Below are 27646 nucleotides of genomic sequence, written 5' to 3' on the forward strand. Positions count from 1 at the left end.
CTCACTGCCCACCCCCCCAAAAGCTGGGCCGGGCAAGTCCCCCTGTCCCCTGCCCGCTGCGGAGCAGGAATCCCCCGCTTGCTCCACGTCACCTTACCTGGCGTCACCCCACCGCCCACGGGCTGACTTTCCGGGCACTCCTCCCACACCAGCCGCCTGCGAGGACTTTCCGCACTGAGTCAGCGGAACACGCTCCCCGCCCGCGAGGCTGTCTAGGACCTGACTCCTGGCCTCAGCAGGGGGCTGAGCCAGGGTGGGGACCCCTTCCCCACAGGTTGGGGAGGGGCAGTCAAGGGACCCAGGTGATGGCGATGAGGAGGGTCCTCCTGGAGGCAGGTGGGCGAGGGTTGGCGAGGGACAGGAGAAATGGCTTGGGGGCAGAGGAGGAGCCTAAGGGTGTGGCAGCTGGTTGGCTCCCTGGGCCCCCAGAGCTAGGACCCGAGGGGCAGGCAGAGAGAAGCGGCTGAGGGGGCTGTTCTCCCTGTGTGAATAGTCACGAGCAGGCCACGCCCCTCCTTCCAGGCAGAAGCGGGCTGTGCCCCACAAGGGATGGAATGCAGGGTGCAGAGCTCCTCTCCCCTCCACTTCCTGCTCTGAGCTGGGCCCACCTGCCCCGCTGGAACTAGGTGGGGTTGGGGACCAGTGAATCAAGGGGCTCTCCTGGGCAGCATGCAGGTGGGTGGGGAGGGCACAGTGAGCAGGGGAGAGGGGGATGGTGCTAGAACACTTGGGGCCACAGACAGCAGGGGGGCCAGGTGTACTGACAGCTGGAGAGAGCTGCTGCCAAGACCTGTCTCCACTGGCCCGCCAGCCACGCCCTGGGTGCCAAGGAGACCTTATCAGACTCCCCAGGGGTTGTGCTGTCAAGAGGCTGAAAAACACTGCTCTTCTCTATTGGGCAAAACCCCAGGACAGTGCCCCAGGAGCGAGGGCCCTGTGAGGTGGTGGAGGCCAACAGGAGGGCTTGGACAGAGGGCTAGAACCAGGCTACTCTGAGGCTGCCCACATCCACCAGGAAGTGTGGGCGGAAACTTACCTTGCCCCAGATTGGGGCCCAATGACCCAAGGGCAGGTACCCCACAGGGACCAGCAGGACATACAGCCAGCCCAGAACCAGAGTCTGGAGCACCCACGGCACAGAGACCAGACACACACCAAGGACCCGGCTGCCTGAGCAACTGCCTGGCCAACCACCGGAGAATGGGTTTGGACAGGGCAGCCAAGAGGCACAGAGGGCAGGGGTCCAGCAGAACATGCCTCCCCTGTGGTCCCAGCTGAGGGCTTGTGCTGAGGACTGTAATGGTCCCACTTCAGCCCCACCCCCACTCCCACCTCGGCTAGGAAGGGACTGTGAGCATTGGTCGGGGGAGAATCCAGAACTGGTCCCTTCTCCCCCAGCACACATCCACTTAGGTCACTGGACAAGCGTTTATTGAGTGCTGCCTGTAGCCAGGTCCTTAGCCTCCGGTCCTGGGAACCAGGGGCCCACAGATGCGGCCCCAGTGGGACAGCAAGAGAGGGAGGCAGCCCCTGTGCGTCTGTGTCTTCCACGGGGTCCAGCCACAGCTGCCGCCTCTTCGACATGATCCAGGGCACTGGTCACGGTCACCATCCCCCACCTGCTTCCACCATTGAGGGGAGCAGGGCCGGGCCCAGAGCTGGGGCCCCACCGTGGGGCCCAGAGCCCTTGCTCCTGAGGGCCAGCCTGGGCCAGCTCCAGGGAGGGCCTGGCACGGACCCTTTGCACTTCACACCCACAGGTCCTCCTGGCGGCCCTTGTTCTCTGACAGCCGCTCACCCCGCTCCTCCTCAGGGAACTGGCAACTGCAGGCATCCTCAGGTGGGGGTGGCGGGGCCTCCAGGAGCTGGGTCTCTGCAGAGGGGCTGCAATCAGCAGGCAGGCAGGCAGGGGACCCCCCCTCCCTAAGGCACAACTGACCTGGGGGCCACATTCTTTGCCTCCTCAGCTGCCAGATGTGCAGGCTTAGCTGGGTCACGGTCAGGGCCAGGATGCAGGCAGCCAGAGAGAGGATGACGATGGTCACTGGGCTGGGTGGTTCAGTGGGTGGCAGCCCCAGGCTGCACACAGCATTGTGCGTCTTGTTTCCGGGAAACAGGGTGGGAAACCCAAGCTGGACGCAGCTGGGACACACGGACAGAGCCCTCGGTCAGCCCTCAGCGACCCGAGCACTCCTCCGCACTGCTGCAGTCCTCTGAGCTGTTGGGGGTCACTGCACCAGAAATGACAGCAGAGGCCCCGCCTTCAAGCCTGCCTGGACCGCCCCGCCACCAGAAGGCCCCACCAGCACTCACTCTGCCCAAGGTTTGCAGCGGCCCTCATGGCCCCTAGAGAAGGTCCCCACGGCACAGTCAACACACTCAAAGCCGAATTTGAAGTTGCCTGGAGACAGACAGACATACAATGGCTGCAGGGGTGGCTGGGGTGGGATCCTGCTGGGGTCCAGGTCCCCAGCAGGACTCCACCACCCTGACCTTATCCATTTGACAGGAACCTCTGGTGCCCACAGGACGTGGGCCTGGGATAAATCAGGTCCCCAGTGTGCCCCTTTCCAGGGCAGGCTGTGACTCAGGGCTGAGTGGAGGGTCCCTGAAGGGATATGGGGGAGGGGAGGGATCTGCTTGCAAATGATGGAGCGGAGCTGGGGGTGGGGTTGAAGCCTGGCAAGAGCCAGGCTGGGCCTTCACTTGCTCCAGGCGGCTGGGGAGCAGGAGGCTGGTGAGGGCCCTGGAGATTGGGGTAAGGCTGTGCCCCAGTCACCCCTAGGCTCCCCTGCCCCCAAAACCTCACACAGCCCCCTGCTGCCCTCACTGCCCAGCCCCCACGTGCTCAGACAGGCCCCGCCCCCCCTGGTAAAGAGCTCCCTAAGAGGATGAGAGGCTCTTTCCAGACAAGGGGCTGAACTCCAGACTGGGCTCCGCCTGGAAGGTCAGGGTGGGTATAGACCTGGACATAGTCTGAGCCAGGGCCTAAGGGCCAGACAGTCCTGGACACCCCTCTGTTCCTCACAACCAGCCCTAAGGGCATCATTTCTGGACAAAGACACCTAGGCCAAGAGAACCACGCACACAGTGGGCGCTGTGCCTCCAGCAAGGGCTGAGATGCCAGAACAAGAGAACTGCCTGCCTGCCAGGGTTCCATAGGACCCCACACTGGTGCCCATCTGCCCAGAGGGTGTCCGAACCCCTACTTGCAAGCTTTCTTCCACGCCAGCTGCTACGAGCTCTGGCTGGGCCCTGTCAACGCCCCTGGCCTGCACGGGCCACCCCCACCAACCACTTACCCTCAGGCTGCACTCCCTGGCCAGGTGGACAGGAGTAGTACTTGCAGCTCTTACACTGTGGGTCTCCACAGTGGAACTCCGGCTGGATACACTGGCAGTCTGGCTCAGGACAGGTCCCCTCATCTGGGCAGGGAACAAACAGCTCTCTCAGCAGCTGGGGGGAGCCCCCTCCCCGGGGCACCCCCTCTTAGTCCCCAGGGAAATGGGGGGCAGGGAAGGGCTACCTCAGCTGGGCAGAGTACTGTCTGGGAGGCAGGACCCTGGCTTGGTCCAGCTGTGCCCCGCCCTCCTGGGCACCCAGCTCCTTCACCCACCTGGCCTGGCTGCATCCCCCATTGCCCTGAAGCTGCTCTCACCCAGGGTAACCATGACTCAGTGTGACCAGGAGCCATCCCGACAGACAAAGGGGTCGCCTGGGAGATCTACTCCCTGCCCCCTCTCCATCCTGCATGGCCCTCAGCTGCCAGGACCCTCCAGGCAGCTTGCCCATCCCTCCCCGACTGCTGTCTACAGTGTCCATGACACTGAGACCTAAACTCTAAGAGCCCCTTACCACCCCCCAGATCCTGGCAGGGTGACACCCTGGGTGTTTTCCGGGGGATATTTGTCCCCAAACTGACCCATTCCACTTTTCTCCCACCCAGATATGCAGGTCCGAGGCAGGGAGCTGGCAGAAAGAGGGGTGCAACCCCAAACAGCCTGAGTGATGGCCAAGGGCTCACTACCCACTCAGAAGGAAGAGGGACAGCCCTCCTCTACACTGGGACCCCTGACCTGTCTTGGGGAAGGTTCCCACACCCCCTGCCCCACCTCCCGGCCACCATCCCCCAACCCCTAATCCCCAATCCCCAAGCCACTTCTGCCTCCGCCGGGTTGCGCTGGGATCAAGGCTTTGGACCCAGAAAGCTTGCCCTGAGCACGGGGAGGCTCGCCGCGCTGCCGCCCTCCGCGCACGGGCTCCCGCCTGCCTTACCTGGGGCGCAGCGGCAGCAGCGTGCGTCTGTCCCCGTCCCATGCAGAACTTGGCCAGGGCTGCAGCTCAGATCGCTGAGGGGTCGCTGGCCCAGGCCCAGCGCGCAGAGCAGCGCAACACCGCACAGGGCCACTCGCGCGCCCCTCGCCCCCATGGCGTCCCCCTGGCCGCGCGCCCCGCGGTTTTAGGAAGCAGGGCCCTCCTGGACACGCCCAGATCCCGCCCCGCGGGCCGCTCCGCCTCGGCCACGCCCCAGACAGGCCCCAGGAACTGTTCCCATGCGGGACCCCCGAGACCCTGAGACTCAAAATCCAAGGCGTGGGCGGAGGTTTGGGGCAGTGAGACTGCTCTGGAAACTTCAGCGGCGAGGACGCGTCATCACACGTCTGTCCAGAGCACAGGCCGAGCCACCGGACGTGAACTACCGGCTCTGGCTTAGGATGAAGTGTCAGTGCAGGTTTGTCTTTTGTAACAAATGCACTGTCCTCAGGGTTATTGAATTTTGCAATAAGGAGTTCATGATATGAGCCACAGTCAGCTCCCCGTTTTGTTTTTGCTGACTATATACAGCTTGCTCCTTGTTAGAAAAGCTATGACAAACCTAGACAGTCTATTAAAAAGCAGAGACATTACTTTGCCGACAAAGGTCCATCTTAGCCCCCAAAGCTACGGTTTTTCCAGTAGTCACGTATGGATGTGAGAGTTGGACCATAAAGAAAGCTGAGCACTGAAGAACTGATGCTTTTGAACTGTGATGTTGGAGAAGACTCTTTAGAGTCCCTTGGACTGCAAGGAGATCAAACCAGTCCATCCTAAAGGAAATCAACCCTGAATATTCATTGGAAGGACTGATGCTGAAGCTGAAGCTCCAGTACTTTGGCCACCTGATGTGAAGAACTGATTCATTGGAAAAGACACTAATGCTGGGAAAGACTGACGGAAGGAGAAGGGGATGACAGAGGATGAGATAGTTGGATGGCATCACCAACCATGGACATTAGTTTGAACAAGCTCCAGGAGTTGGTGATGGATAGGGAAGCCAGGCGTGCTGCAGTCCACGGGGTCACAAAAGTCGGACACAACTGAGCAACTGAAGAGGGGGTATTGATGGGGGGAATGTTCCCCCTCACTTGCTGAGAACCTGAAACTGCTATAAAAAAATACTTTTTTTTTTTTTAATTCAAGGGATGGGAATTCCCTGGAAGTCCAGTTAATAGGACTCAGTGCTTTCACTGCCTTAGGCAGGGTTAGGGTTAGGGTTCAATCTCTGATCAGGGAATATGATCCCACAAGTTGTGTGCAACCAAAAGAGAAAAAAACAATTCAAGGGGTCCCAAAGGGACCCCAAGAGAGCAGGTCCCATCATAGGCTGCAGAGTAACTGACCACAGAGGACAAGACACCTGGGAGACCCATGTGTGAAGGTGACCTTGGGGGATTCCTAAGTGATCATGCTCTTTGGCCCAGGAATTCTTTTCTGGGAACTAAATGTGACCTAAATGTGTGTGCCTTGTCAGGGGAAACACCACACGTATCCCCAGCCACATCACAAGGAGGGCGGGCGGGGGGTGGTCAGAAATGTTTTCTATGTAAAACCTGAGGCCACCAGGCCTGAAGGAACTGGAGTGTGGGTGGGCACCGGATGCAGGGTGGCAGACAGCACCCTGAGTCATTGGGAGTGGGACAACCCTCAACAAGGACTGCTTCCTCACTGTGCCCCTTGGCTCCTGGCTGACCCCCTCTCTACCTCCAGCTTCCCCAGGGGGGCGCTGTGAGGCCCCTCCAACACCCAGAGCGGGTGGGATGAAATCCCTCATCCTCTGAAGTCTCCAGGCCAGGGACCCCACAACCTCCCAGAAGTCCTGGATTGCCAACACTGAGCAGCCTCAGAACCCATCCAGGGATCAGAACGAGTCCCTGCTTTCTGAGGATTAGAACAAGCCCCCCACTTTGGGAGATTAGGACAAGTCTCCCCCCGCCTCTCAGCTTGGCCAAGTGGGCCTGGCCAGGCTCCAGACATCGCACACACTGGAGGCTACAGCTGTGCTGACACCTGAGAGGAGGAGCTAGCAAGGAGAGACCAGTCATTGGCTGAACCCTGCAGAGTTGGGAGGAGGGGCTGTCCAGGCTGCAGCCCTGACTGCCCTGCAGACTTCAACCCAGCTCTCCCGACAGGAATCCCATCAGCCCGTGGGGATGTGCTGGCCCCTGATGGAGCGCTTGAGCTCTTGAGGCTGAGAACTCAGCCTCCAGAAACAGCAAGTCAACCCTGATGTGGGGAGGAGGGGCTGTCCAGGCTGCAGTTCACCGTGAGACTGTCCCTTGTCTCTATGAACCTTAGTTTCTTCACCTTAGTTTCTGGGGCCCTGCCTCCTTCAGGAAGCCTCCCCAGATTGCTTAGCCCTCCAGTGGAAGCTTGATACAGGGGAAATGGGCAGAGATCCCTGGGAATGCTGTAGGGTGGGCAGTGGGGGTCCCAGGAGTGTGATTTTGGTGGCACCCATAGGTATGTTGAGGGCCATGACCTGGTGACCAGGGCAGACCCATGAAACTTGGTTTGAGAATGACAGGATTTGTGACTCAAGTCCCAGGATGTGCAAGGCCCTCCTCAGAGAAGCAACTGGGCCCTAAAGAAAAGGGAGGGTCTCTGCGGGGGCTGTGGCTCTGGTTGCTAGAGGGCAAGGTGAGGCCCCTAGGACTGGCCCTCTCTGAGGACCACCAGGTTACAGCTCAGCTCCTAGACTGGAGGAGGGTTTGAGCAATCACTGGACCCCAGGGCAAGGTGCGGAGTGGAGAACTGGGCAGTTCTGGACCTTCTGCCACTGCTCATTTTAAAGGCCTGAACAGTTAGGTCTGAACAGTTAGGTCTGTACCTAACTGTTGGCGTCACCCCAATTCTGGTAAGAACTTAAGAAAAAAATGATAAATCCCCGAAAATGATGCTTGTCCAACCAGGTCCTCTCTATTGGCCCTTCTGGAAGCTGACCAGCACAGCAGGCACCAGGGGGCAGCTGTCTGTGCAAAGGGGACTGCCACCTGCAGCAGCAGGAAACCAGAGGGAGGGTCGTGTGTGACAAGAGGCAAGACTGATACCGGGGGTGGGGACCTGCGTTGCCCTCTGGTCCCCAAGGCTCCGGAAGGGCCCTCCCACGCAGCCACAAGCTGCGGAGTTTCTGTGACCTGGCACTGCGGGGGAGATCTCTATCTGCCAGCTGTATTTTCCAATACTTTTTGAGCAGCTCATCACATTTTTCATCATTTGTCTCAGCTCACACAAGTGACGCTCATTCATGGGGGCAGAGGGTCCCACATGGGGTCCAGGTGTTAATCAGGAGGGCTGAGGGAGGAGGGTGGGGAGCCAGGGGAGGGCCCTGGAGCGGGGAGGGCCCAGTGTGGGCATATCGGGGAGGGGGGTGTCTGTGGGCCCAGGGGGTAGCTCAGCAGGGTTTAGGAGGCTTGTCAGCAGAGACAGGAGTGGAGAGTGTGCTTAGCGGCAGCATCAAAGCAAACTGAAAGTGATCAACCTCTGTCTGTCCATCTGTCAGCTGTTCAGAGGTGGAGCCACCAGGCAAGGGGTCAGGTGGGGGGCTCGTGGCTGAGGGAGCAGCTGGGAGGTTTGGGGAGGAAGCTCCTTCCCATGACCTTCAACTTCCAGGCCCTAAGGCCCTGGGCTCTCCCTTAGGCCCCTCCGGCTTGCTCTGTAGCCTCTCTGCACAGACTCTGCACTGCCCAGGGACCACAGGCCCCTGACCGGTGGTGCCAACTTGTTGCCCGTTCTAAGGGCACAGGGTGTGTGTGTTCACTGCTGCATCCTGAGAGCCTTCCAAGAACACATGATGGTCCCATGGTCCCTTTTCCCCAGGAGGCCACCAGGGGTCAGAGGTTTGAGAAGAGATGGATGGGCCTCTGGGGCAGCTCTGGGGGGAAAGCCAGGCCAAGAAACTTGGGGCAGGGGGCAGGACGGCAGCCTGACACATGTGGCAGGAGCATCTTCAGCTGCTGTAGGGCCCTCTTGGTGCAGCGATGCCTGGGTCCTGGCCACCGGGCGGGGAAAGGTGTGAGAGCAAGCCAGGCGCTCATTTGCCAAGTGCACCAGGTGAGGCCTCGGGCTCTTGCCCGGATTTTCTCTGCTCCTCCACAACCCCAACAGCAGCTCAGGAGTCTTTTATTTCGGTTCACTGTAGTTCTGCAATCTGTCTGAACACCTGGGGCACAAATGTCTATCGGCTGCACAGCATTTCCACACTGACCTGTGCTCCCTGAGCTGTTTAACCTGCACACCTCGAGTGAGCCCTTGGCCACTTGCCCCAAGTCCACACCTCTGCCCAAGCCAGGACCGCCCCCAGTGCTGACCAGCAGATCGGTCTGACCATGAGGGCTTTTACAGCCCACAGGTTTCCCACCTGGGAACCTTTTCGCATAATGGTGCCCATTCTGTTCCCGCCCAGGGTGGATGAAGGATCAGCCCTGTCAGAAGCATCCAGTTTCCCTGAGAGCATGGAGTTGGTCTCAGGGGACTCGGGGGGCCTGCAGGTGTTGTGGGGGTTGTAGGGTCACCATACACTTGGGTCTAGCAGGGCATGGGGTTTGAGAAGAAACAGACACTTGTGCCCTCTCCTGGGAGGAGCCCTAGCAACCCGAAGGGTGGTCCTGGATGACCTTTGGGGCCAGGGCCTCAGAGTTCCCATCAGTACTCAGCCCGTGCCAGCCCCTCCCAAGTGGCCCAGGGAAGGTCCCTGGGTTAGGGTCTCACGTGGCTGACAGGTGCAGCACTGGCTCCCCCACCCCCTACAGGTGCTGGGATGTGCCCAGGGAACAGGACAGCAGCCCTGGTATATGTGAGGGATCCAGGGGAGCCCCTGCCCACCCCCCCAGCCCCAGGTAGCCCAGTCAGAGGCCCACATCTGCCAACGTCATTTATTGGGGGCCACTCTGGGCAGGGAGTATGCACAGCATACGTAGCAGAGCCCAGGGCCAGCCCAGGAGCACCTAAAACGGCACAGGGCAGGTGTCAGGGCACCACACGCAGGGGTGACAGGGGGGCAACCTGCACCTGGGGGCCCCCACTGCCCCTCAGGGGCCCCAGCCTGGGGAGGGGTCACCGGCTCCCACCCCAGCAGATGTTGTTCAGATCTTGGCCAGGCTGGAGTTGGCATCAGTGTGCTCCTCTTGGATAGGGGTCCGGAAGCTGTTTCCCCCTGGGGAGGAGGTACGGGCAAGAGGTGGGAGGTGGGCAGGGGTCCCGCACCTTGGGAGGCCATCTGGTCTGGGGCCCACCACAAGCACTCACCTGGGGGCTTGGGGGTGTTGGTCAGCAGCCTCCAGGCCCTGTGGTGGAGGAGCAGGGCCAGCATGGCAGCCACAGGGGCAAGGAGGCCCAGGCCCAAGCCGAGGCCCAGGACAGCGGACAGCTCAGGGGCTGCAAGGAGGCAGGGCCTGCTGGGTGGGGTCTGCCAGGGGAAGGGACCCACAATAGGGAGGGCCCCACCAAGCCCAGAGGGTGTCTCTACTCCCATCCTCCCCACCCATCCCACTCCCCTTTTGGGTTGAGGGGAGGGCTCTGCTGGGGCAAGGCCAGGTCCCCTTACCCTTGGGGGGCTCTGTGTGGGGCATGGAGGACCCCTGTGAGGCCTTAGACCAGGAGGTGGTGGGCTTGGCAGTAGTGGACTGGACTGGGGGGCCCTGGGTCTCCCACGGTGGTGTGGCCGGGGGGCTCCTGTCCTCACAGATGGCGTCCGAGCTGCTATTGGCCGCCCGCAACGTTCGCTTTCCTAACAAGGTGCAGCTGAGGGCGGGCAAGGGTGTTGATCAGGCCAGAGTCCCCCTTCTCCTCCCCCACCAGTGGGATGGGCCCAGAACTGGGACAGTACCAGGGAGACGTGGGAAGCAACAGGGGTCCACACTGGTCACTCAGGCAGCATCAGAGTCCAGGCCAAAGGTGGCGAGGAGAGGGGCCGCAGACTCTGCCGGGCCCTCCTGCGCTTAGCCTGCTCCCACCTGCACCTTCCTCTCCCAAACCCCTGTCTACTCTCTTCCTGCTTGCTCTGGCTCAGCCCAAGGACAGGAACCTTTCCGCTGTGAGTGATTGAGGCTCTCACACTCCTGGGGCCTGGGCTGGGGTCTCAGAGGCTCCCTACACTGACCCAGCAGGAAGGCCAGTGGGAGGCTGGGCCAGGGCTGAGCAGGGGTTATGGTGGGAGCAGGGACTATCACGGAGTGGGGCGGGGCAAGGGCTACAGGGATTCAGGCCCAGGAACTCCCAGCCAGCAGCTTCCTACTCCCAGAACTGACCCCTGGCTCCCAGACCCCAGGCCACCCAAGCCCTCCGGCCACAGGGACACTCACTTGGTCCAGGGCTGGCAGGCCTGGTCATTGCCCGGGGAGAAATGTCCTGGTGGGCACGGGGCACAGTCTGCAACAGAGTCAGCAGGCTCTGCCCATCTGCCACCCCTGGGGTGCCCAGAGACTCATTCCCCAGGGTCTCCAAGAGCCCCTCCCCACCTGCATGCCACCCGTGGGCCCTGACCTGGGAGACCCCACCCCCATCTTGGTGTAATCTGCTGGGGAAGGGGCATTCAGCTGGGGCTGGGGTAGGGGCTCTGGGAGGAGCAGTGACAGCGTGTGAGGGACATGCTCCTTCCACATAGCTCCCAAGGCCCCCCTCACCAACTCCACGCTTGTAGCCGTAGCTGTCCTGGGGCTGGCTGCCCGGCCTGCAGCCACAGACCGTGTCTCTGGTGGGTGTGCATCTCTGCTTGGGTTCACTCCCACTTCCTGGGGGTTGGGTGGGGTGGGTGCAGTCAGCGGGGAGGCCAGAGCTGCAGAGCAGGCTGAGGATGGGGGTCAAGGGTCCACAGCCACCTTCCCGACCAGCAGCCCCTCACGGCTGGGCGGCTTCTGGTTCTCTCTTACCAAGCACGCCACATCCCTCCTGGTCACACGGCCCCCAGGGTAACCCGCGGCAGCTATGACCACCCTTCTAACACCCTCCAGTCTGCTCAGGACCCTCTGCAGCCCTTGACTCTGGGTCTCACCCTACCCCCACCCCAAAGCCACGTGGTCCTGGCCCCCTAGGAGAGGGAGGTGCCCTGTCGGCCATTTCAGCTGGCTGTGAGGCCCCAGGGGGCAGGGCAGGGCAGGCCCCCGCCATGGTCGAGTCTTGATGTGGGTGCCAGGCACCCATGGTGCTCACTCTGGCTGCACTGGGTGCAGGGCTTGCAGGGCTCGTAGTTGACGGCTTCGTTGTAGTAGCCGGGCTTACACGGGCTGCACACTGTGTCCTGGTTGTGGTTACAGCGGCTTTCCATCCCATAACCTGCTGAGGGAGGCCGGGGTCAGAGCTGTACACAGCCCGGCGCTCCCCCAGGAGCCCCACCCGGCCTCTGACTGGCCTGTCATCCCAGACATGGCTCCAGATCACCCACTAACCCAACTCCACTTGCCTCACGACACCTGCAGTGCGTGACTCCATCTGCAGGTCCCTGCCGCCCCATCCGTGTCCTCCAACCCTGTCTCCTGGTCCTAGGTCCCTGCAGGCACCCCTCCCCGACTCCATGTCCCGGCCACTCACCTGGCGGGCACTCTTTGCAGCACCTGTTGCCACTAGGGTAGGTGTCCCCAGTACAGTGGGGCTGGGCCGCAGCACCCAGCACGAGCCCGAGGAGCAGGAGGGCTGAGCCCGGCGCCCTGGGCGGCTGGGTCCCCACGCACATTCTCAGCTCCTCTCAGCTCCGAGGCTCTGGGAGTCTGGGGTTTTTCCTTGCAGGATGTGGCTATAAGGGCTGCGGGGGAGGGGTGGGGAGGGCAGGAGGAGGGGACCAGGAGGGGACTAGGAGGGCCCCAGGAAGCGCTGGAAGGCAGCTAGTCTGGGAAGCCCACTCCCAGCCTTCTCTTCTGGCCCTGGGCCCAGGGGCCCCGACCCCACGACAATGCCCCAGGCCTCAGCTCAGCCGAGCCGGCAGCTGTGGTATGTAGACCCAGGGCCCGAGGCGGGACCCGCAGCTCCCCCAGCCCTACTAGGGCCAGGCCAGTTCTCCAGCCCAGCTGGTCTGCACCCACCACAAGACGCTCCCATTCCTGTCTCACGGAGCCCCTTCAGCCAAGCATCTTGGCTGCCCCCCTGCCCGGCCCGGCCTAGCCAAGCTGCCAGGAACAGAATGGTCTTGGGATGCCTTCACCTGGCTCACTGCTTCTAGACTCCCACTCTCTCTGCAGGGCCGAACCCTCAGGAGAAATGGGGGGGCCGCACTGATGCCAATCCTCACCCTCTGCTCCGCCAAAGGGTGCCCAGAGTCCGTGGGTAAGCCAGGGCAGCACACGGGGTCAGGCATCCACTATGGGGGAGGGGAGGTGGTATTGGGAGCTCTGGAGCATGGTCACTGGCCCAAGTGTACAAAAGTAGCCCAGACCAATGCCAGCAGTTCTGGTGGATCAGGCACCTCCTGACCAGTGCCCACAGTGAGCGCCAGCCTGGGCATGTGTGTGCAGGCGTGTGCAGGTGTGAGAAAGCAGCTGCATGTCCCTGAGCACAGCAGGAGGCGCCAGGGGCTGAATTCATGTTAGTGCCACAGCCCGCACGTGGAAGCCCAACCCTCGTGCGGCTTTGCTGGAAGAAGGGGCCTCTTAGGGGGCAATGATGGTGGGGTGGGGTCACAGGTGGGCCTGATCCTGTGTGGCTTGTGTCCACGTAAGAGGAGGTCAGGGCACAGACATGCACAGAGGCCGACCACATGAGGACCCAGAGAAAACAGCTGTCTACACGGCAACACCGGCCATGCCCACACCTAGGTCTCCGATGTCCAGCCTCCAGGACTGGAAGAGGATAAGCCGCCCACGCAGACCCAACATATGCTGCTGGTCAAGCACTGACAGGTGTCCTGGGTGTGATGTGTGCCTGGGAGCGTGTGTCAGCCACATGTGTGGCACGCATGTGTGATGCTAGCCCCACGTGCCCGGACGTGTGTGTGCTGTCCTCGTGAAGCCCTGGGCTTGTGTCTAGAAGGGGTGGCCCATGAGGACAGACCCTCGCTCTGCCCCCTGGCTGGATGAGCGCAGCCTCTGCCAACACTATGGAGGCTGTGCCAGGCTCTCCCTGACCCCACAGCCACCCGGGTTCGGGGGGGACAGGAAAGACAAGCCCTGGGGGCCCTCGGGACAGTGGGACGGCCAGTATGCCGGCACTGTGGGGAGAGGGGAGGCGAGCACAGGCACGCATGCACACACGTGCACGCGCTTTCCTCCCACACAGCTCTCATCCTGCTGCCCCAAGGCAGAGGCTGTTCTGTGTCTTCGGTGCCTTTAAAATCTGAACCAAGAGACAGGATTCTCTGCTTAACGGTTAACCTGAAGCTTCAGGCGGGGAGCCTCCCGCAGGGGCTGGAAATCCCCCTCCTCCTGGTGGTGACGGGCACAGGTAAGAAGTGGGGCTCCCTCCCCACCTGCAGGAAATTCCACCAGTCGGCTCTGCCCGCAGGCCTCTGCCCCAGCCTCCAGAGAGGGAGGGTCCCCAGGGGAGGGATAGAGCCCCCAGGCAGTCTGCTATACACGCGTGTGCGTGCAAGTATTGTACCCCTCTTCCACTGAAGGTGAGAAAAATATTTTTAAGACAAACTATAGCTTCTGAGATGGCAGTAACTCAGGGCCTGGCAGCACCCTACTCCTTACAGGACCACACCGCCCTCTGCCCAAGGCCCTAACACCTGCCACACACGGGGTCCACACGTGGCAGCCCATGGACCTGGCTGATTGACATCTCTGTCCCAGCTAAGTTACACCTGCTGGCAGCTGCCCGCCCACACGCTCAGCCCCAGCCACCGCCACGGCCCCGCATTCTGTCTCAGTTCTGAAAACATTCTTTCCTCTTGTTTGTCTGGAAACCAGCTCTGTTGCCGCGCCCTGCTCCTCTGGGGCAGCCCCTCCCCACAATGCTCGGAAGCAGGTCACGTGGGCAGCTCAGGCTGGCCCTGATGCCCACTCGGCCAGAGCCCCCACCCCAGCCGAGGCCCACGTACACCATCTGGCCAGGTGAGCCATCCACTGAGGCCCTGTGGGCTTAGGCCTCCAACGGTGCCTGGCAGGGGCCAGCTAGGAGGCAGCGAGCTTGGTGAGTGACCCTCCCTCAGTCATCTGACCCCCAGTGTGTCCTCTCCTCCACCCCACACGCCAGCCACGCACCAGGCATGGCAGACCCTGGGAAGGAGCCAGTAGAGGACCTGTCACCTCATCTCCCCCACTGCAGGCTCCCAGCTCCCCAGCCTCACCACAGCCCCCTGGGCTACTCCTCCCCGTCTCTGGCAGGGAGCCCCAGGCCAGGATTCCTGTGCTTTCAAAACTCTGGAGTGCCCCTAGTTCTCTACCCCCATCCCTGGGAGCGCTCATCCTCAGAGACCCCTCCGTCCTAAAGTCCCATTTCCTCCTGGTCCCTCCCAGGTAGCCTCACCCAGGCCTGGACTCTGGCTCCTGACTTTAAATTGGCAGCTGACGCGCTAGGAAGCCTCGGGTTCTAACCAAACCGCCCACCGCAAAGCTTCAAGGGGAAGCTGCCTGGCCACAAACATCCCAAGTAATTGTCTACGTGGTTTTGTTTCCCATCAAAAAAATGAAGCTGAGAGAAAAAGGCAACTATATTTTGAAGTAAATTAATGTGATTCCTGTCACCAATATTCATGCTCCTCAGAGACTGAAGGCCATGGGCCGGCGGCTCTCACAGCCCCACCCAGCACCCCGCCCCACCCCGGCCACTGGCTGCCGGTTTCCAGCAAAGCTTCACCTTTCAGTTTTCGAGGGAACGGCAGGAACTTTGTCGTTTCCCACGGTGGGGGAGCCTGCCGCCCTGATGTGGTCAGTGCCTCCGGCAGCGGGGCTCTGAGTTCTCAGAAGTGAGATGCAGCGATTACACTGGAATCAGGGTGCGGGCAGCCCGCGGGGTGCTGCGGGGGCAGGAAGGGGGCGGGGGGCGCGGTGGTGGCTCAGAACTCCTCGTGCACGCTGCGGGCATAGTCCACCAGCTTGCTGCCTGTGAAGAACTCACTGTACTTGAGCACCTCCTCGGGCTCCAGGTAGTGATTCTGGTTCTCATCAGCGATAGCGATCATCTGCTTGGCCTCATTGAGGGCGCTGAATTCGTTCATGGGGTCCATGTAGTCCTGCAAGGGCAGCGGCTCAGCCCCGACGCACCCCAAACCCCTCCGGGCCAGGGGCATCTCTTCATGTTCAGGCCACACCCAGCCAAGTCCCCCCTGAGGACACCCTGCACTCATGGGGCACCTGCGCCTTGGCTACAGTAGGCAGAGCCTGGTCTGTAATACCCATTGGCTGGTAGGACGGAAGCTGCAGAGCAAGGAGGTGGGCCTGTTCTGGAAGGCGGGCACCAGGTTGGAAGTGGCTCAGGGCCAGGTAGCCTCCACCTGTGTGGGCACCTCCCTGCCCATATCAGGGTGTCCAGCCACAGAAAGGCAGGGGAAAGGGAAGCCCCGGAGCAGGGCACATGCACAACAACCGCCAGGACAGGAGTGCTGATGGGCAGGAGTTCCCAAACCAGACATCCTGCCAGCTATGAGCAGGGGTGAGGGGATTCTGGAATAAAATGCAATGACTCATCCAGCCACGGGAGGAAACAAGCCCATGCAGCACCTACACACGACACCAGCAAAGACACTGATGGGCAGGCAGTGGGTTCAGCCTGTGCACAGCCCTCTTGCTCCAGAGTCTGGCCAGACTCCCCATGGGGGACAGCACGCCCGGGCCCAAGAAGGGAAGCCCATGACATCGGCTGCACAGCCCAGCTCAGAGGCTCCAGTTCCCCTGACCAGTGCCCAGCCACAGCCAGACCAACTCTGCCTCCCAGCACAGGATGGCCCTGCACACACCTCCAGCTCCGCCATGGTCACAATCCCATCGTGGTTGGCGTCAATCAGCTCCTCGAACTCTCTCTTCCTATCCCGCACCCAGCTGTCGTCAACATCTTGGCCCTGCTGGTTCTCCACGGTGCCCACGGGCAGAGAGATGAACTCAGACAGCGAGAGCTTCTTGTCACCATCCTGGTCTGTGGGACAGGAGGGCAGATGTCAGACTCCAGTGGGCACAGGACCACCAAGGCCACTCGGGAGAAACTCAACGAACGGGGCTTTGCCACCAGGTTTTCAGTCTGTGTGGTCTCCCGCGTGACCGAGAACAGCGAGCACACAGTCCCCCAGGCCACCCAGTCTAGGACCGGCCCAGGCTGACCTCCGCGGCCAGGCCTCACCCAGGTCCCGGATGATCTCCTTGACCATGAACTGCAGCATGCCGCGGCTGTGCTCAGGGTGCAGGAACGACAGGAACTCGCTCTCCGTCAGCAGCAGGTCCGGGGGCGGATTGTCCGCCTGATACCAGCGGTCTTTGAGGTTCTCCAGGACTTCCTGTGCTGAGAGAGGTGTGTCCGTGAGGACCCAGGCACACGGGACCACTGCAGACATCTGGAAAGTTCTGAGATACACAGCCCAAGAGAAGGGGGCAGCTCAGGACACAGAGGTGCTAGGACAAGGACTTGGCCCTCAGACGGGAACTCAGCACCCAGAGAACAGATGCCCAGGCCTCCAAGACGCAGACGCAAACTCTCAACTGAACAGGCCCCCCAACCCGGACATAGACCCCTTCAGACACAGACCCCCCCCACCCCAACGCAGCCCCACCCCTACTCGCTCCTGGGCAATAGAAAAACTGCAGTGGGCCGCCAGCTCTGCAGGAACAAAGGCACAGCTTGATTCCCTTCCATTTCCTCCTGTTCACTGGGCAGTGCTCTGAAGGAAAACCCAGTCTCCAGAGATGAGTCATGTGTCCCACAAGCGAACTCACTCCCCCTGCCATGAGAAGGCCCAATGCAGGGAGCGGGGACCTTGGGGGCCAGTGGTTGGCAATGATCTGCGTGTCCAGCGGGGGAGGGGGAAAAGCAAGCACAGCACACCCAAAGCCTGCAAACGAGACCTGATTTGGAAAGAAGGTCTTTGCCGACATAATTGGTGAAGGTCTTAAGGTGAGACCACTGGGATTCAGGTGGGCCCTCAGCTCAGGTGTCCTCGTGCAGGAGGAGACAGAGACTGGAGAGCAGTGGCCAGGAGCAGGGACCTGGCAGCACCGGCTGGAGGCCTGGAAGGAGCCCGTCTGGGTGCACTGGGACAGCAGCCTTGGGGACCCACAGGGGCTCACCACTCAGCCCTCCCCCGACGAACTCTAGGGCCTCCGGGCACCCCGACTCTGCTCTTCACTTCTGATCCCCAGATCTGCACACCCCCGCCTAGACACACGAGCACAGAGGAGTCAGCTGAGGGCTGTGCAGACAGAGACTCCACAACTTCTAGATCCAGGAAGGACACATCCTGACCCACACACACCTCAGGAAAGGGTGCTGAGGACAACCAGGCAGAGATGACTGGCAGCTGCCTGAGAAGCCAGCGCCAAATCTCCAATGCTAGCAGGAGGACCAGGCCCCCAGTCACCTCTAAAGGACACCTTTCAGGGGACTGTCTGAACCACAGGAAAACAATGGAAACACAAAATGGAGACATATAAAAATAGGAAAAAATAAGGTTTAAAAAAAACAGCAGAGCCAAAAATCCTGGGTGGCATCACCTGCACAGGAAGCGGGCATCTATTCCGCCCAGGAACAGGCTGAAACGCTCTCAACTTGTACTCTGTTAAGTTAAACGGGTGTCATCCGTATGAGCAGGAAAAAGTAAAGCTATAAGATACAAACCCCTGCCCACAACAAGCAGCCCTCATGGGCACACCTGCAAAGCCGGGCACCCCCTTCACACCTGTCAGGCAGCCATATGGGGTCATATGACTGCTGAAAAAAGGAAAGCGAGGTCTCTAAACCCCACATCAGCAGACGGAAAGATGAAAGGGAAAAAAAAGAAATAGAAACAGTAATGAGCTTATCTCATGTATTACAAAGACAGACTGGCTCACAAAATAAAGCTAAACTTCATGTAGCCCATGAAAAAATAAAATGCTTTGGAGAGACCAAGCCTCAAGGGCAGTTCACAGGTGAGTTCTCCAAAAGATGTGAGGAGGAAGCCACAGCAATCTCCACAACCTCTTCCAAGAGAGAGCAGAGGGAACACTGCTTGACTCACTCTATGAGGTCCTAACAACAAACGTAGAAAGCACACAACAAGAAAAGAAATCTACAGACCAGATTTCACATGAATACAAACGCAAAACACTCAACAAAATATTAGCAGATCAAACCCAACGATGCACACAAAGATTACAATCCAAGTCAGATTTATTCCAGGTAGGCAAGGTTGGTTCAACATCTGAAACTCAATTGATATTCACATCAACAGGCTAATGAAGAAAAATCACATGATCCTATCAATGCTGCTGCTGCTGCTGCTAAGCCGCTTCAGTCGTGTCTGACTCTGTGCGACCCCATAGATGGCAGCCCACCAGGCTCCCCCGTCCCTGGGATTCTCCAGGCAAGAACACTGGAGTGGGTTGCCATTTCCTTCTCCAATGCATGAAAGTGAAAAGTGAAAGTGAAGTCGCTCAGTCGTATCCGACTCCTAGCAACCCCATGGACTGCAGCCCACCAGGCTCCTCTGCCCATGGGATTTTCCAGGCAAGAGTACTGGAGTGGGGTGCCACTGCCTTCTCCAATCCTATCAATAGATGCCAGCAAATTTGGAAAACTCAGCAGTGCCCACAGGACTAGAAAAGGTCAATCCCAACAAAGGGCAATGCCAAAGAATGTTCAAACTACCACACAATTACACTCATTTCACACACTAGCAAGGTAATGCTCACAATCCTTCAGGCTAGGCTTCAACAGTATGTGAACCAAGAACTTCCAGGTGTACAAGCTAAATTTTAAAAAGGCAGAAGAACCAGAAATCAAATTGCCAACAGCCACTGGATCATAGAAAAAGCAAAAGAATTCCAGAGAAATATCGACTTCTGCTTCATTGACTACACCAAAGCCTTTGACTATGTGGATCACAATAGACTGGAAAATTCTTATAAAGATGGGAATACCAGACCACCTTACCTGACTGCTGAGAAACCTGTACACATATCAAGAAGCAACAGTTAGAACCAGACATGGACCAACAGACTGGTTCAAAATTGGGAAAGGAGTATGTCAAGGCTGTATATTGTCACCCTGCTTATTTAACTTCTATGCAAGATACATCATGAGAAATGCCAGGCTGGATGAATCACAAGCTGGAATCAAGATTGCCAAAAGAAATATCAACAACCTCCGATATGCAGATGATACCACTCCAAGGGCAGAAAGTAAAAAGGAACTGAAGAGCCCCTTGATGAGAGTGAAAGAGGAGAGTGAAAAAGATGGCTTAAAACTCAACATTCAAAAAACTAAGATCCTGGCATCCAGTCCCATCACTTCATGGCAAATAGCTGGGGAAACAGTGGAAACAGTGGCAGATTTTGTTTTTCCTGGACTCCAAAATCACTGTGGACAGTGACTGTAGCCACAAAATTAAAAGACACTTGCTCCTTGGAAGAAAAACTATGACAAACCTAGACAGCATATTAAAAAGCAGAAACATTACTTTCCCAACAAAGGTCCATGTAGTCAAAGCTATGGTTTTTCCAATAGTTGTGTATGGATGTGAGAGTTGGACCAAAAAGAAGGCTGAGCGCCGAAGAATTGATGCTTTTGAATTATGGTGTTGGAGAAGACTCTTGAGAGTCCCTTGGACAGCAAGCAGATCAAACCAGTCAATCCTAAAGGAAATCAACCCTGAAAATTCATTGGAAGGACTGATGCCAAAGCACCAATACTTTGGCCACTTGATGCAAAGAGCTGACACATTGGGAAAGACTCTGATGCTGGGAAAAACTGAGGGCAAGAGAAGGAGGGTGACAGAGGATGAGTTGGTTGGACGGCATCATGGACTCTATGGACATGAGTTTAAGTACGCTCCAGGAGACAGTGAAGCACAGGGAAGCCTGGTGTGCACCAATCTATGGGTCGCAAAGAGTCAGACACGACTTAGCAACTGAACAACAATGACAATGCAAAAAGCATATGACAAAATCCATTCATGAACACTCTCAGTAGACTAGGAACAGAGGGGACTCATCACCTTCATAAAGAACATCCACAAAAACTCTACAGCTAAGATCATACTAATAATTAATGGTGAGAAACTCAAAGCTTTCCCACTAACATCAGATTTAAGGCAAGGATGGTCCTTCTCACCACTGCTTTTCAACACTGTACTGGAAGTCCTGATGCATTAGGACAAGAAAAGGAATAAAAGGGACAATGAATGGCAAAGAGGAAATACACTACCTTTGTGCAACAATGTCACATCTGCCTATGAAGAAAACCTCAAAAAATAGACAAGAAACTCCTGGAACCACTGAGCAAGTACATCAAGGCTGCAGGATGGAAGGCAGACAGAGAAGCCAGTCACTTTCCTACACATCAGCAAGAACAAGTGGAACTGGGAATTAGAAACTAAAGAGGAACTTCCCTGGTCCAGTGGCTACAACTCTGTGCTCCCAATGCAGGGGGCCTGGGATTGATCTCTGGAGGGGGAACCAGATCCCAGATGCTACAACAAAAGATCTTGCAAGTCACAGCAAAGATCAAAGATCCCCATGTGCTGCAACCAAGACCCGGCACAGCCAAGTAAGTATTTTAAAATAATAACAATAAACCTTAAAAAAAAAAAAAAAAGAGCAAGTGCAAACAGAAAGAAGGCATGGATCACACATTCAGTGGCAAAGAAGGGAGTCCAGTCCTAGAAACACCAACCCTGACGAAGAACAGTGGTGCCCACAGTGCGAATACAAATACAGAACACAGCAACAGTGGCCCTCATGAAGCAGAGGCCGGCAGGGCCACAGACACCTGCGGGAGGCCATGATACACTCAACCCCGACGGCCAGGTGGGTACAAGACAAACAGGGAACATCTCAGCAACACGCCAGAGAAAGTCCATCAAGAGAAGACAACACACTGGATGACAACGGCGGGGATGACGTGCCGAGGAAAGACCGAATAGGAGACCACAGGTGGCGCGCCACGCTCTGATAATGCCCATCGAGCTGAACCCGACACCTGGCTGCGAACAAACCCTCAGGGAGGGATGGGAGGGCAGCGCTGAACACAGCAACCGCTAAACGTCCTAAGAATGCTTCAGTGCTGCTTCAGAACTCAGCTAACAGGCATCAAATTGTGTTATCAGTGAGACAGGTTTTTAGAGGAACTTCTCTGAAAAGCTAAGGGGAGAGTTACATCTGTCGCCACACTCAGTACCACAGTCGCCAGGCACCATGGGCAAGCACCCCCACAACCTCACTGACTCTCGGGGTCAGACCTTGTCCAGGGTTGAGGACTAGTCCTGGCCAAGACCTGCTTCCCAGTGCTCTGGTACCTCTGCCACCTCCTCCCCAGAGCTCAAGCCACTAGAGGCTGCCGTCTGTCCCTGCGCCTCCCCTGCACCATGCCTGAGGGTCCTGGAGGCTCTGCCTAAAGGCCCTGCAGGAACACGGGCTGTGGCCACGTCTCACCCACGCCCCACCCGGCACCTGCACTGTCTCGGCGCTACGCCAGCTGTGGGAGCCGAGCACTCACTCTCCTCATCGATGTTCAGGTCCCACTTATTCTTTATCTTTTCAGCAACTTCTCTCTCATTGTGGCCTTTGGTCGCCAAAAACTTCACCTTGTACTCATCCCAAGATACGTGGCCTGAAAGAGCAGACCAACCTGTTAGGAGCTTTAACAAGGAACCTTTTTTAAAAAGAGAATTTTAGTTATTTTAAGCCGTTGGTCAAAAATCCTTGTGTCACGGGCAGCTATAGAGGCAGAAGCAGCAAAGCACCAGCTTCAAGTTTCATCCCTGAGCCCAGCTGTGGGATCCTCATCTGCACAGCCAGTGGCCACCCCCCACCTCATCCTGGAGCCCCACCCCTGCCCATGAGCTGTCCTCTGCCAGCAGCCTCAGGCCCCTCAGGGTCAGGCCATGGGCTGCCCATACCGTCACCATCGGGGTCCACAGCTCGGAAGTGCGCCCTGCTCTCAGCAACAGCCTCCTGGAAGTGCTCAGCCGTCTTCTGCATGATCCACTTCTGCATCTCCTTGGCACTGATCCTCCTGTCGGTGTTCAAATCCACCCTGCGGGCCCACAGGCTGTGTCAGACGAGGCCTCCAGGACCCCGAAAGACAGAAGGACGGCCAGAGGGGCTCCACAGATAGAATGAAACCACCACCAACAGTAACACACCCCACCCGACAGGCACACAGGAAAAGCTGAGTAGATTTGGGGGAATTAGGGAGCATGCTGGGCAGTGTGCCTGGCCCTACACCATCAGTCTTGGGACCACCTTGCTACAGGATGGGGAGACTTATCAACCCAGTTCTTCGGACCACACACTTGGGACGCAAGCCCGATGAGCCCCAGTAACAGGACTGGATTTCAGACACCAGAACAAAGTCAAGTTGACACACAGATACAGCCAGGAAGACAAAGAAACAGCTGTAGATGCAGGTGTGTCAAGAGGTGTGCAGATGTGAGTGTGTACATGGCTAATGCACACCCATGGACGTGGGTCAGAACACACACATGTGTGAGTTGGTGCACACAAATGTACACACAGGTTAGCATGCACAGATATGTTATCAAGTCCATGGAGAGGACTACAAGCAATGACACCCCAGCAGCAATGCCCACACCCATTTAGAGATGGTTCCTCATCTCTAAATCCCACTCTCCAAAGAAATAAACTAGCGCTCCTTGGAGAACTGCGGCAGGAACATTACATGAGGAAGTGAAGCTCTAGTGGCTGGCAGTGTGAGGAAGGGAGGAAGTGCTCAAAACAAGGAGCTGGGGGTTGATGACGTCCTGGTGGCCAAGGCTGGAACGGATGAGCAGCCAAGGCTGGAACAGGGAAGTAGCCAGACAAACAGCACGGAGCTGGGTCCCCTCCAGAGTGCAGACACACACCCACAAGTCCGTCCTCCTCATGGAATTCCAGACCACACGGTGGGTCTTCCCTGAGCTTAGCTCCCACCCCCAGCAGGGTAGGCTTCCTCTCCCTGAGTGGCTGCCAAAGAGACCGCAGACTGCAACTCTCCTTGGCAGACACCACCTGAGCCAGGTGGCCAGGCATACAGCCCCCAAGATGTCGTTCAAACGTCAGGTGCCCTGATGTGATGTGACAAGAGAGCCACCTCATTTCTGGGATCTTCTTTCCAAAAACCCACAACCCCTGTCCAACCAGGAGAAAACACAGCAGACAAACCCCAAATCAGGGACATGCAACAAACACCTGAGGAGTCCTCCTCATAGCTGTCAAGGCCACGAAAAGGTAGGATCCTGGATGGGATCCAGGGCAGAAGGAGGACCCTGGAGCAGCATGCGACCTGAAGCCTGGAGTATCGGGAACAGTAACGGAGTGCTATCGTGTTTTAGTTTCCACAAATGTGCCTCAGTTTGCAACTTTTCTGTAAATCTAAAACTGCTCCCAAAATAAAAACCTTGCTTAAGAAGTGCTGTGGCAATATTACTTCTGCTTGCTCAAAACTAGGTCCTGAGACTTCTTGTTTGCTCTGGTCTGGGCGGGGACAGGCAAGGAGACAGCAGTTGACATGTGCCAAAAACACGGGGCCCCAGATGGGAGACATGGGTGTGTGGGGAGTCTGAGCAAGAAGGTAAATGCAGGCTAGACACCCCCCGCCCCACAACAACCCCGCCAGACACAGGATGTATAACAAAAATGTACAGTGTGGACGGACGGGGCTAGAGCACATCTGGTCAGCCCCAGGACACCCAGTCCCTTAGAGGCCAGTTTCTGCATTTCCCCACAACCTGGGGGGTTCCCCATGACCTGAACCCCACTCCCACCCCTGGGTGGGCACAGTGCACAGCTCAGGGCTGCACATCCATGGTTCAAATGCTGCCAACTTCCCAAGAGCACGTGTTAGGGCTGCACCTCCACAACACAGCACCAAGTGGGGACTTGGTGCAAAACCAGGGGGGGGCCAACAGAGGGGCTGAGGCCAGCCACTCCCATGCTCCCCGCAGCTCCCGCTGACACCTACTTGGAGAAGATGACCATCAGCTTCCTCCGGCTCTTTCGAGGCTCTGCGTCCTCCTCAAAGTCATCCATGTCCTTGCCCAGGAAGACCTCCTGGTGGAAATCTTTGTTGAGGTGCCCATCCATCTCCAGCTTCACCCCATTCAGGTGGTCCGGGGGCAGGATCTCATTTTCCTCCCTATTGCCTGCTCTCTCTCGAGCAGACGAGTGGTTGGCAGGCCGGGCGGACGCATTCATCAGAAGGACAACACCCAGGAGCCAGAGGCAGCAAGGAGCCAGGCCACAGAGGGGAGCTTGCCTGGAGGCCATGGCCGCCGGGGTCTGTGCTGCGGGACAGGCTGCAAGCGTGGCCAGGAGCTGCGGAGAGAGAGGGGGTAGGTAAGGAAGCGGGGAGGTGGTGACCACAGCCACCCACCACCTCAGGCACTGCAGGAGGCTCTGCGGCTCGTCCAGCACAGCTGCCTGCGGAGAAGAGCCTGAGGCGGCCGGGCCCCGACTAGCCCTTCAAGGTTTACAGGAGGATCCAGAGCCCGTACCAGCAAATGCTTGGCTAAAGAGGTGCTTACTTGGTAACACGAAATACAAGTCCTCAGTTTCCAGGGCCCGTGCTGGACCTCCTGTTTTCCCTTTTCTTCAGTTCCTACTCCCTTCCTGAGGTACACCCTGCATCACTAGCCCTGTCCCCCCTCAGGCCCACAGCCCAGTGCCCAGCACAGTCAGTCTCAACTTGCTGGCAAAGAAGCTGACCCCAGAGTCACAACTCACACTCCAGATGCCAGCTCAGCACTCAAGCCCCGGGACCAGAACTAAGGCACCAGAGCTCCTCAGCCTCAGGCTCCTGCCCCAAGGCTCTGTGACACCTGGGGCCAGCAGAATCCAAACCACCAGGCAGGGAGCCACCCCTCCCACTCGCCATCTCCGTGTACACACACGTTCATATACACATGCGCACATATATACATACATACCTACACACATACACCCACATGTGCTCACACGCACACATAATACACACACGTCCTTGCTCCAGGGTCCCTCCCACCGCAGGACTCCGTGCCCCTCGACGTGTTCCTCTTGGAGCCTGTCCACCAGGCAAACACCTTCTGGCCCTTCCAGGTGCCTCAGAGGCCCCCTCCAGCAGGCTTGCAAGGGAGCAGCAGAGGGAAGCTCCCCAAGCCAGAGTGCCGCTGGCAGCCAAGTTGAGGCACAAAGGGTTCCTGAACCACAGTGCCCATCACCAGATCAAGGAGACCCCTGTGCTGGCCTCAGCATGACGGAGGCCAGGGCCACGGGCTCTCCCTGGCCGGCAGACACTTGTTTCTCTGATGCCTCTTTTCTGTCCTATGTGCTCCTGGCTAACAGCTCCCCTGGCAGGGGGACACCTCTGCACGTCACCCTGACGAGGGCAGAATAAAGAGACAAAGCAGGTAATTAAATAGTTAATCCCACTAAGGTATCATAAGTAAACGAAAAAGTATGGGAGACCCTGTAAGTTAATGATTACTCAAGAGAACAGGTCTGCCTAACCACAAAACCAAGCAGTCTTGCTCAGCAACAAAACCGTGCAACAGAAGCACAAGACAAGCCCCAAAGCAATAAAACAATGGTGGAATAAGACCCACATCCTGCCTGGCAAGGTCAAGAAGTTAATGATTCCTAGGACAAGCTCCTCTGTGCTCACTATAAACAAAAATATAAGAGAAAGGTCACATTATACTGAAACTTGAGATGATTTACCATACTTAAGTTACCCCCTTTTTACTCAGTCCCACTGCACCAGGACAGCTCCAGTTTGACCATGCAGGTTCAGGGCAGCGTGACCACAGGGGACAGGGCAGCTTAACCACGCAGGGATAGGACAGTCTGACCAGCTAGAAACAAGAAGGTCCCTGCCCAACATGGAGGAGGAGCTGATGATGAAGGAGTGGCGTCTACTCAAGAATGAGGAAAAAGATGGTCTTCTCTCCCTCCCCACTGTCCTTTGGCTATAAAAATGTAGTAGCTTAATTCTCGGGGCAGAGTCCCCTTGCCTACCTGCTTGTATCTCTCATAAACGTCTTACACTATAAACTCTTTCCTCACCTGTCACCCTGGGGATCACTGAATTCTTTCTGCCCCAGAAAGAACCTCCACTTACTAAAGACGTGTCTGTTGGTTTCATGTTCTCTGGGCCCAGGTGCTACCTGGACCCCTGGACAAGATCCTGCTCTCCTGGCTCAGCTGGCTCATTCCTTGGAGGGGAAACTGTCTCACGGACGGGCAGCCTTACGTCCCTCTTTCCATGTTTGAGAGGACCTGAACCCTCCTCACCAGAACCCACCAGCTGTGCACTCTGTGCTGCCACTGTGCCCTCAACCGCGTCTTCTGGAATTGCAGTTTGTCCCCCTCTGAGAGCACTGTCCACGCAGCAGGCCTTTCCACTCCTCCACCATCTGTACGTTTCCGGAATTCCTGAGCAAACCAAGACAACTTCCTGCTGACCTAAACACCGCCCTCGTGACTCAGGGCCATAAACACACAGGTGTCCTGTCCAAACAGACTGGACTTCACTTCTGGAAAGAACGTCAATCCCAGACTCTGCTTTATCTTGATGGTCGTACACGGGGTGTTATTTACTTGATATTTTGCATTTACAAAGCGTAAATGACCAGGTAGGTATCAGGAGATTCCGTAGACGTCCTCCTCTTGGTTCACAACACCTTGTTTTGCACCTTGTTGAGCACAGGAGTCAGTCGCTCACTTCTCTCCCGCCCCAGGTGAAGGGATTTCAGAGCAGGGGCTGCCCTACAGACTGGGGGACCCACCCTGGGCTCCTGAACACCCCTGGGGCCCACTCTGTTTAACAGCTAAGACCATTGTCGTTAAAACGCAAACGATTTTTTTTAATAGATCCGTCCCAGGCTTCAGGAGTCGCACACGGTGTTGGCAACGACTGGCCCAGGCCGAGCCGGGTGTCCCAGGCTTCAGGCGGATAGGATGCTCCCTACCCCCAGCACGGCGGGGCCGCGACCCCTGACCCCGCTCCACCGACCCCCGACCCAGGCATCCGAGGGGCCCGGTCGGCGGTAGCTACGGGCCGTCCGAGGCCCAGTCGGCCTGCGCGTCCCCTTCCCGCCGCCCCGGGGCCGGGCGGGGGCTGTCATGCCCTGCGGCCCTCACTCACCGGCCTCCCTCCCCTCACCCAGGATCCGCGAACGCGGCCTGAGCGCCCGCTACGCCTCCAACGGGCCTCCGCTTAGGCCGCAGCCATCTTTCTTCCGGGAAGAGGCGGGTCGGGTGGGGGGCGGTGCGAGCGGCGCGACCTCCCCACGCCGACGCCC

At 58.0% G+C, this 27646-nt stretch overlaps 3 protein-coding genes across 7 annotated transcripts; all 3 read right to left on the bottom strand.

The window, feature by feature from the left end:
- Positions 1-1439: 1439 nt before the first annotated feature.
- TNFRSF18 (TNF receptor superfamily member 18) lies at positions 1440-5393 on the bottom strand. 2 transcript variants are annotated; one of them, XM_005888866.3, is made up of 5 exons: positions 4276-5384; positions 3303-3425; positions 2314-2401; positions 1940-2142; positions 1440-1873 (listed from the first exon to the last, which is right to left on the bottom strand). In XM_005888866.3, the coding sequence occupies exons 1-5, from the start codon at positions 4427-4429 to the stop codon at positions 1749-1751; spliced, it is 693 nt and encodes a 230-aa protein (XP_005888928.1). In that variant the 5' UTR covers positions 4430-5384; the 3' UTR covers positions 1440-1748. The 2 variants fall into 2 exon arrangements, with proteins under 2 accessions (XP_005888928.1, XP_070240557.1); XM_070384456.1 differs by having other exon boundaries at positions 1440-2142; positions 4276-5393.
- A 3784-nt stretch (positions 5394-9177) lies between these two features.
- TNFRSF4 (TNF receptor superfamily member 4) lies at positions 9178-14729 on the bottom strand. Of its 2 annotated transcripts, XM_005888865.2 has the most exons (7): positions 11845-14729; positions 11467-11589; positions 10941-11048; positions 10620-10686; positions 9863-10059; positions 9565-9693; positions 9178-9472 (listed from the first exon to the last, which is right to left on the bottom strand). In XM_005888865.2, the coding sequence occupies exons 1-7, from the start codon at positions 11984-11986 to the stop codon at positions 9402-9404; spliced, it is 837 nt and encodes a 278-aa protein (XP_005888927.1). In that variant the 5' UTR covers positions 11987-14729; the 3' UTR covers positions 9178-9401. The 2 variants fall into 2 exon arrangements, with proteins under 2 accessions (XP_005888927.1, XP_070241115.1); XM_070385014.1 differs by lacking the exon at positions 9863-10059 and having other exon boundaries at positions 10620-11048.
- Positions 14730-14878: 149 nt separating this feature from the next.
- SDF4 (stromal cell derived factor 4) lies at positions 14879-27627 on the bottom strand. Of its 3 annotated transcripts, none has more exons than XM_005888864.3 (7): positions 27490-27627; positions 24331-24683; positions 22268-22404; positions 21865-21978; positions 16519-16677; positions 16142-16317; positions 14879-15418 (listed from the first exon to the last, which is right to left on the bottom strand). In XM_005888864.3, exons 2-7 carry the CDS (start codon positions 24633-24635, stop codon positions 15242-15244), a joined length of 1068 nt encoding a protein of 355 aa, XP_005888926.1. In that variant the 5' UTR covers positions 24636-24683; positions 27490-27627; the 3' UTR covers positions 14879-15241. The 3 variants fall into 3 exon arrangements, with proteins under 3 accessions (XP_005888926.1, XP_070241114.1, XP_070241113.1); XM_070385013.1 differs by having other exon boundaries at positions 27508-27578; XM_070385012.1 differs by lacking the exon at positions 27490-27627 and adding an exon at positions 26647-26790.
- Between the last annotated feature and the right edge of the window lie 19 nt (positions 27628-27646).

The sequence above is a fragment of the Bos mutus genome, chromosome 16, assembly GCF_027580195.1.
Source record: "Bos mutus isolate GX-2022 chromosome 16, NWIPB_WYAK_1.1, whole genome shotgun sequence".
In the NCBI taxonomy this organism is placed as follows: domain Eukaryota; kingdom Metazoa; phylum Chordata; class Mammalia; order Artiodactyla; family Bovidae; genus Bos; species Bos mutus.

Bases quoted from the DNA above. Each gene is read 5' to 3' on its own strand.
- SDF4 (XM_005888864.3), bottom strand. From the start codon at position 24,635: ATGGCCTCCAGGCAAGCTCCCCTCTGTGGCCTGGCTCCTTGCTGCCTC. The intron at 16,678-21,864 runs GTGAGTGCTCGG...CACCTCTCTCAG, and splicing joins CCTGAACATCGATGAGGAGA to CACAGGAAGTCCTGGAGAAC. The intron at 15,419-16,141 runs GTGTGTGCAGGG...CTGCCCTTGCAG, and splicing joins TGACCATGGCGGAGCTGGAG to GACTACATGGACCCCATGAA.
- TNFRSF4 (XM_070385014.1), bottom strand. From the start codon at position 11,986: ATGTGCGTGGGGACCCAGCCGCCCAGGGCGCCGGGCTCAGCCCTCCTG. The intron at 11,049-11,466 runs GTGAGCACCATG...CCCAACCCCCAG, and splicing joins CTGCACCCAGTGCAGCCAGA to GAAGTGGGAGTGAACCCAAG. The intron at 9,473-9,564 runs GTGAGTGCTTGT...CCTCCTCCCCAG, and splicing joins CAACACCCCCAAGCCCCCAG to GGGGAAACAGCTTCCGGACC.
- TNFRSF18 (XM_070384456.1), bottom strand. From the start codon at position 4,429: ATGGGGGCGAGGGGCGCGCGAGTGGCCCTGTGCGGTGTTGCGCTGCTC. The intron at 2,402-3,302 runs GTAAGTGGTTGG...GTCTGTCTCCAG, and splicing joins CCAGGGAGTGCAGCCTGAGG to GCAACTTCAAATTCGGCTTT. The intron at 2,143-2,313 runs GTGAGTGCTGGT...CGTGTGTCCCAG, and splicing joins CGCTGCAAACCTTGGGCAGA to CTGCGTCCAGCTTGGGTTTC.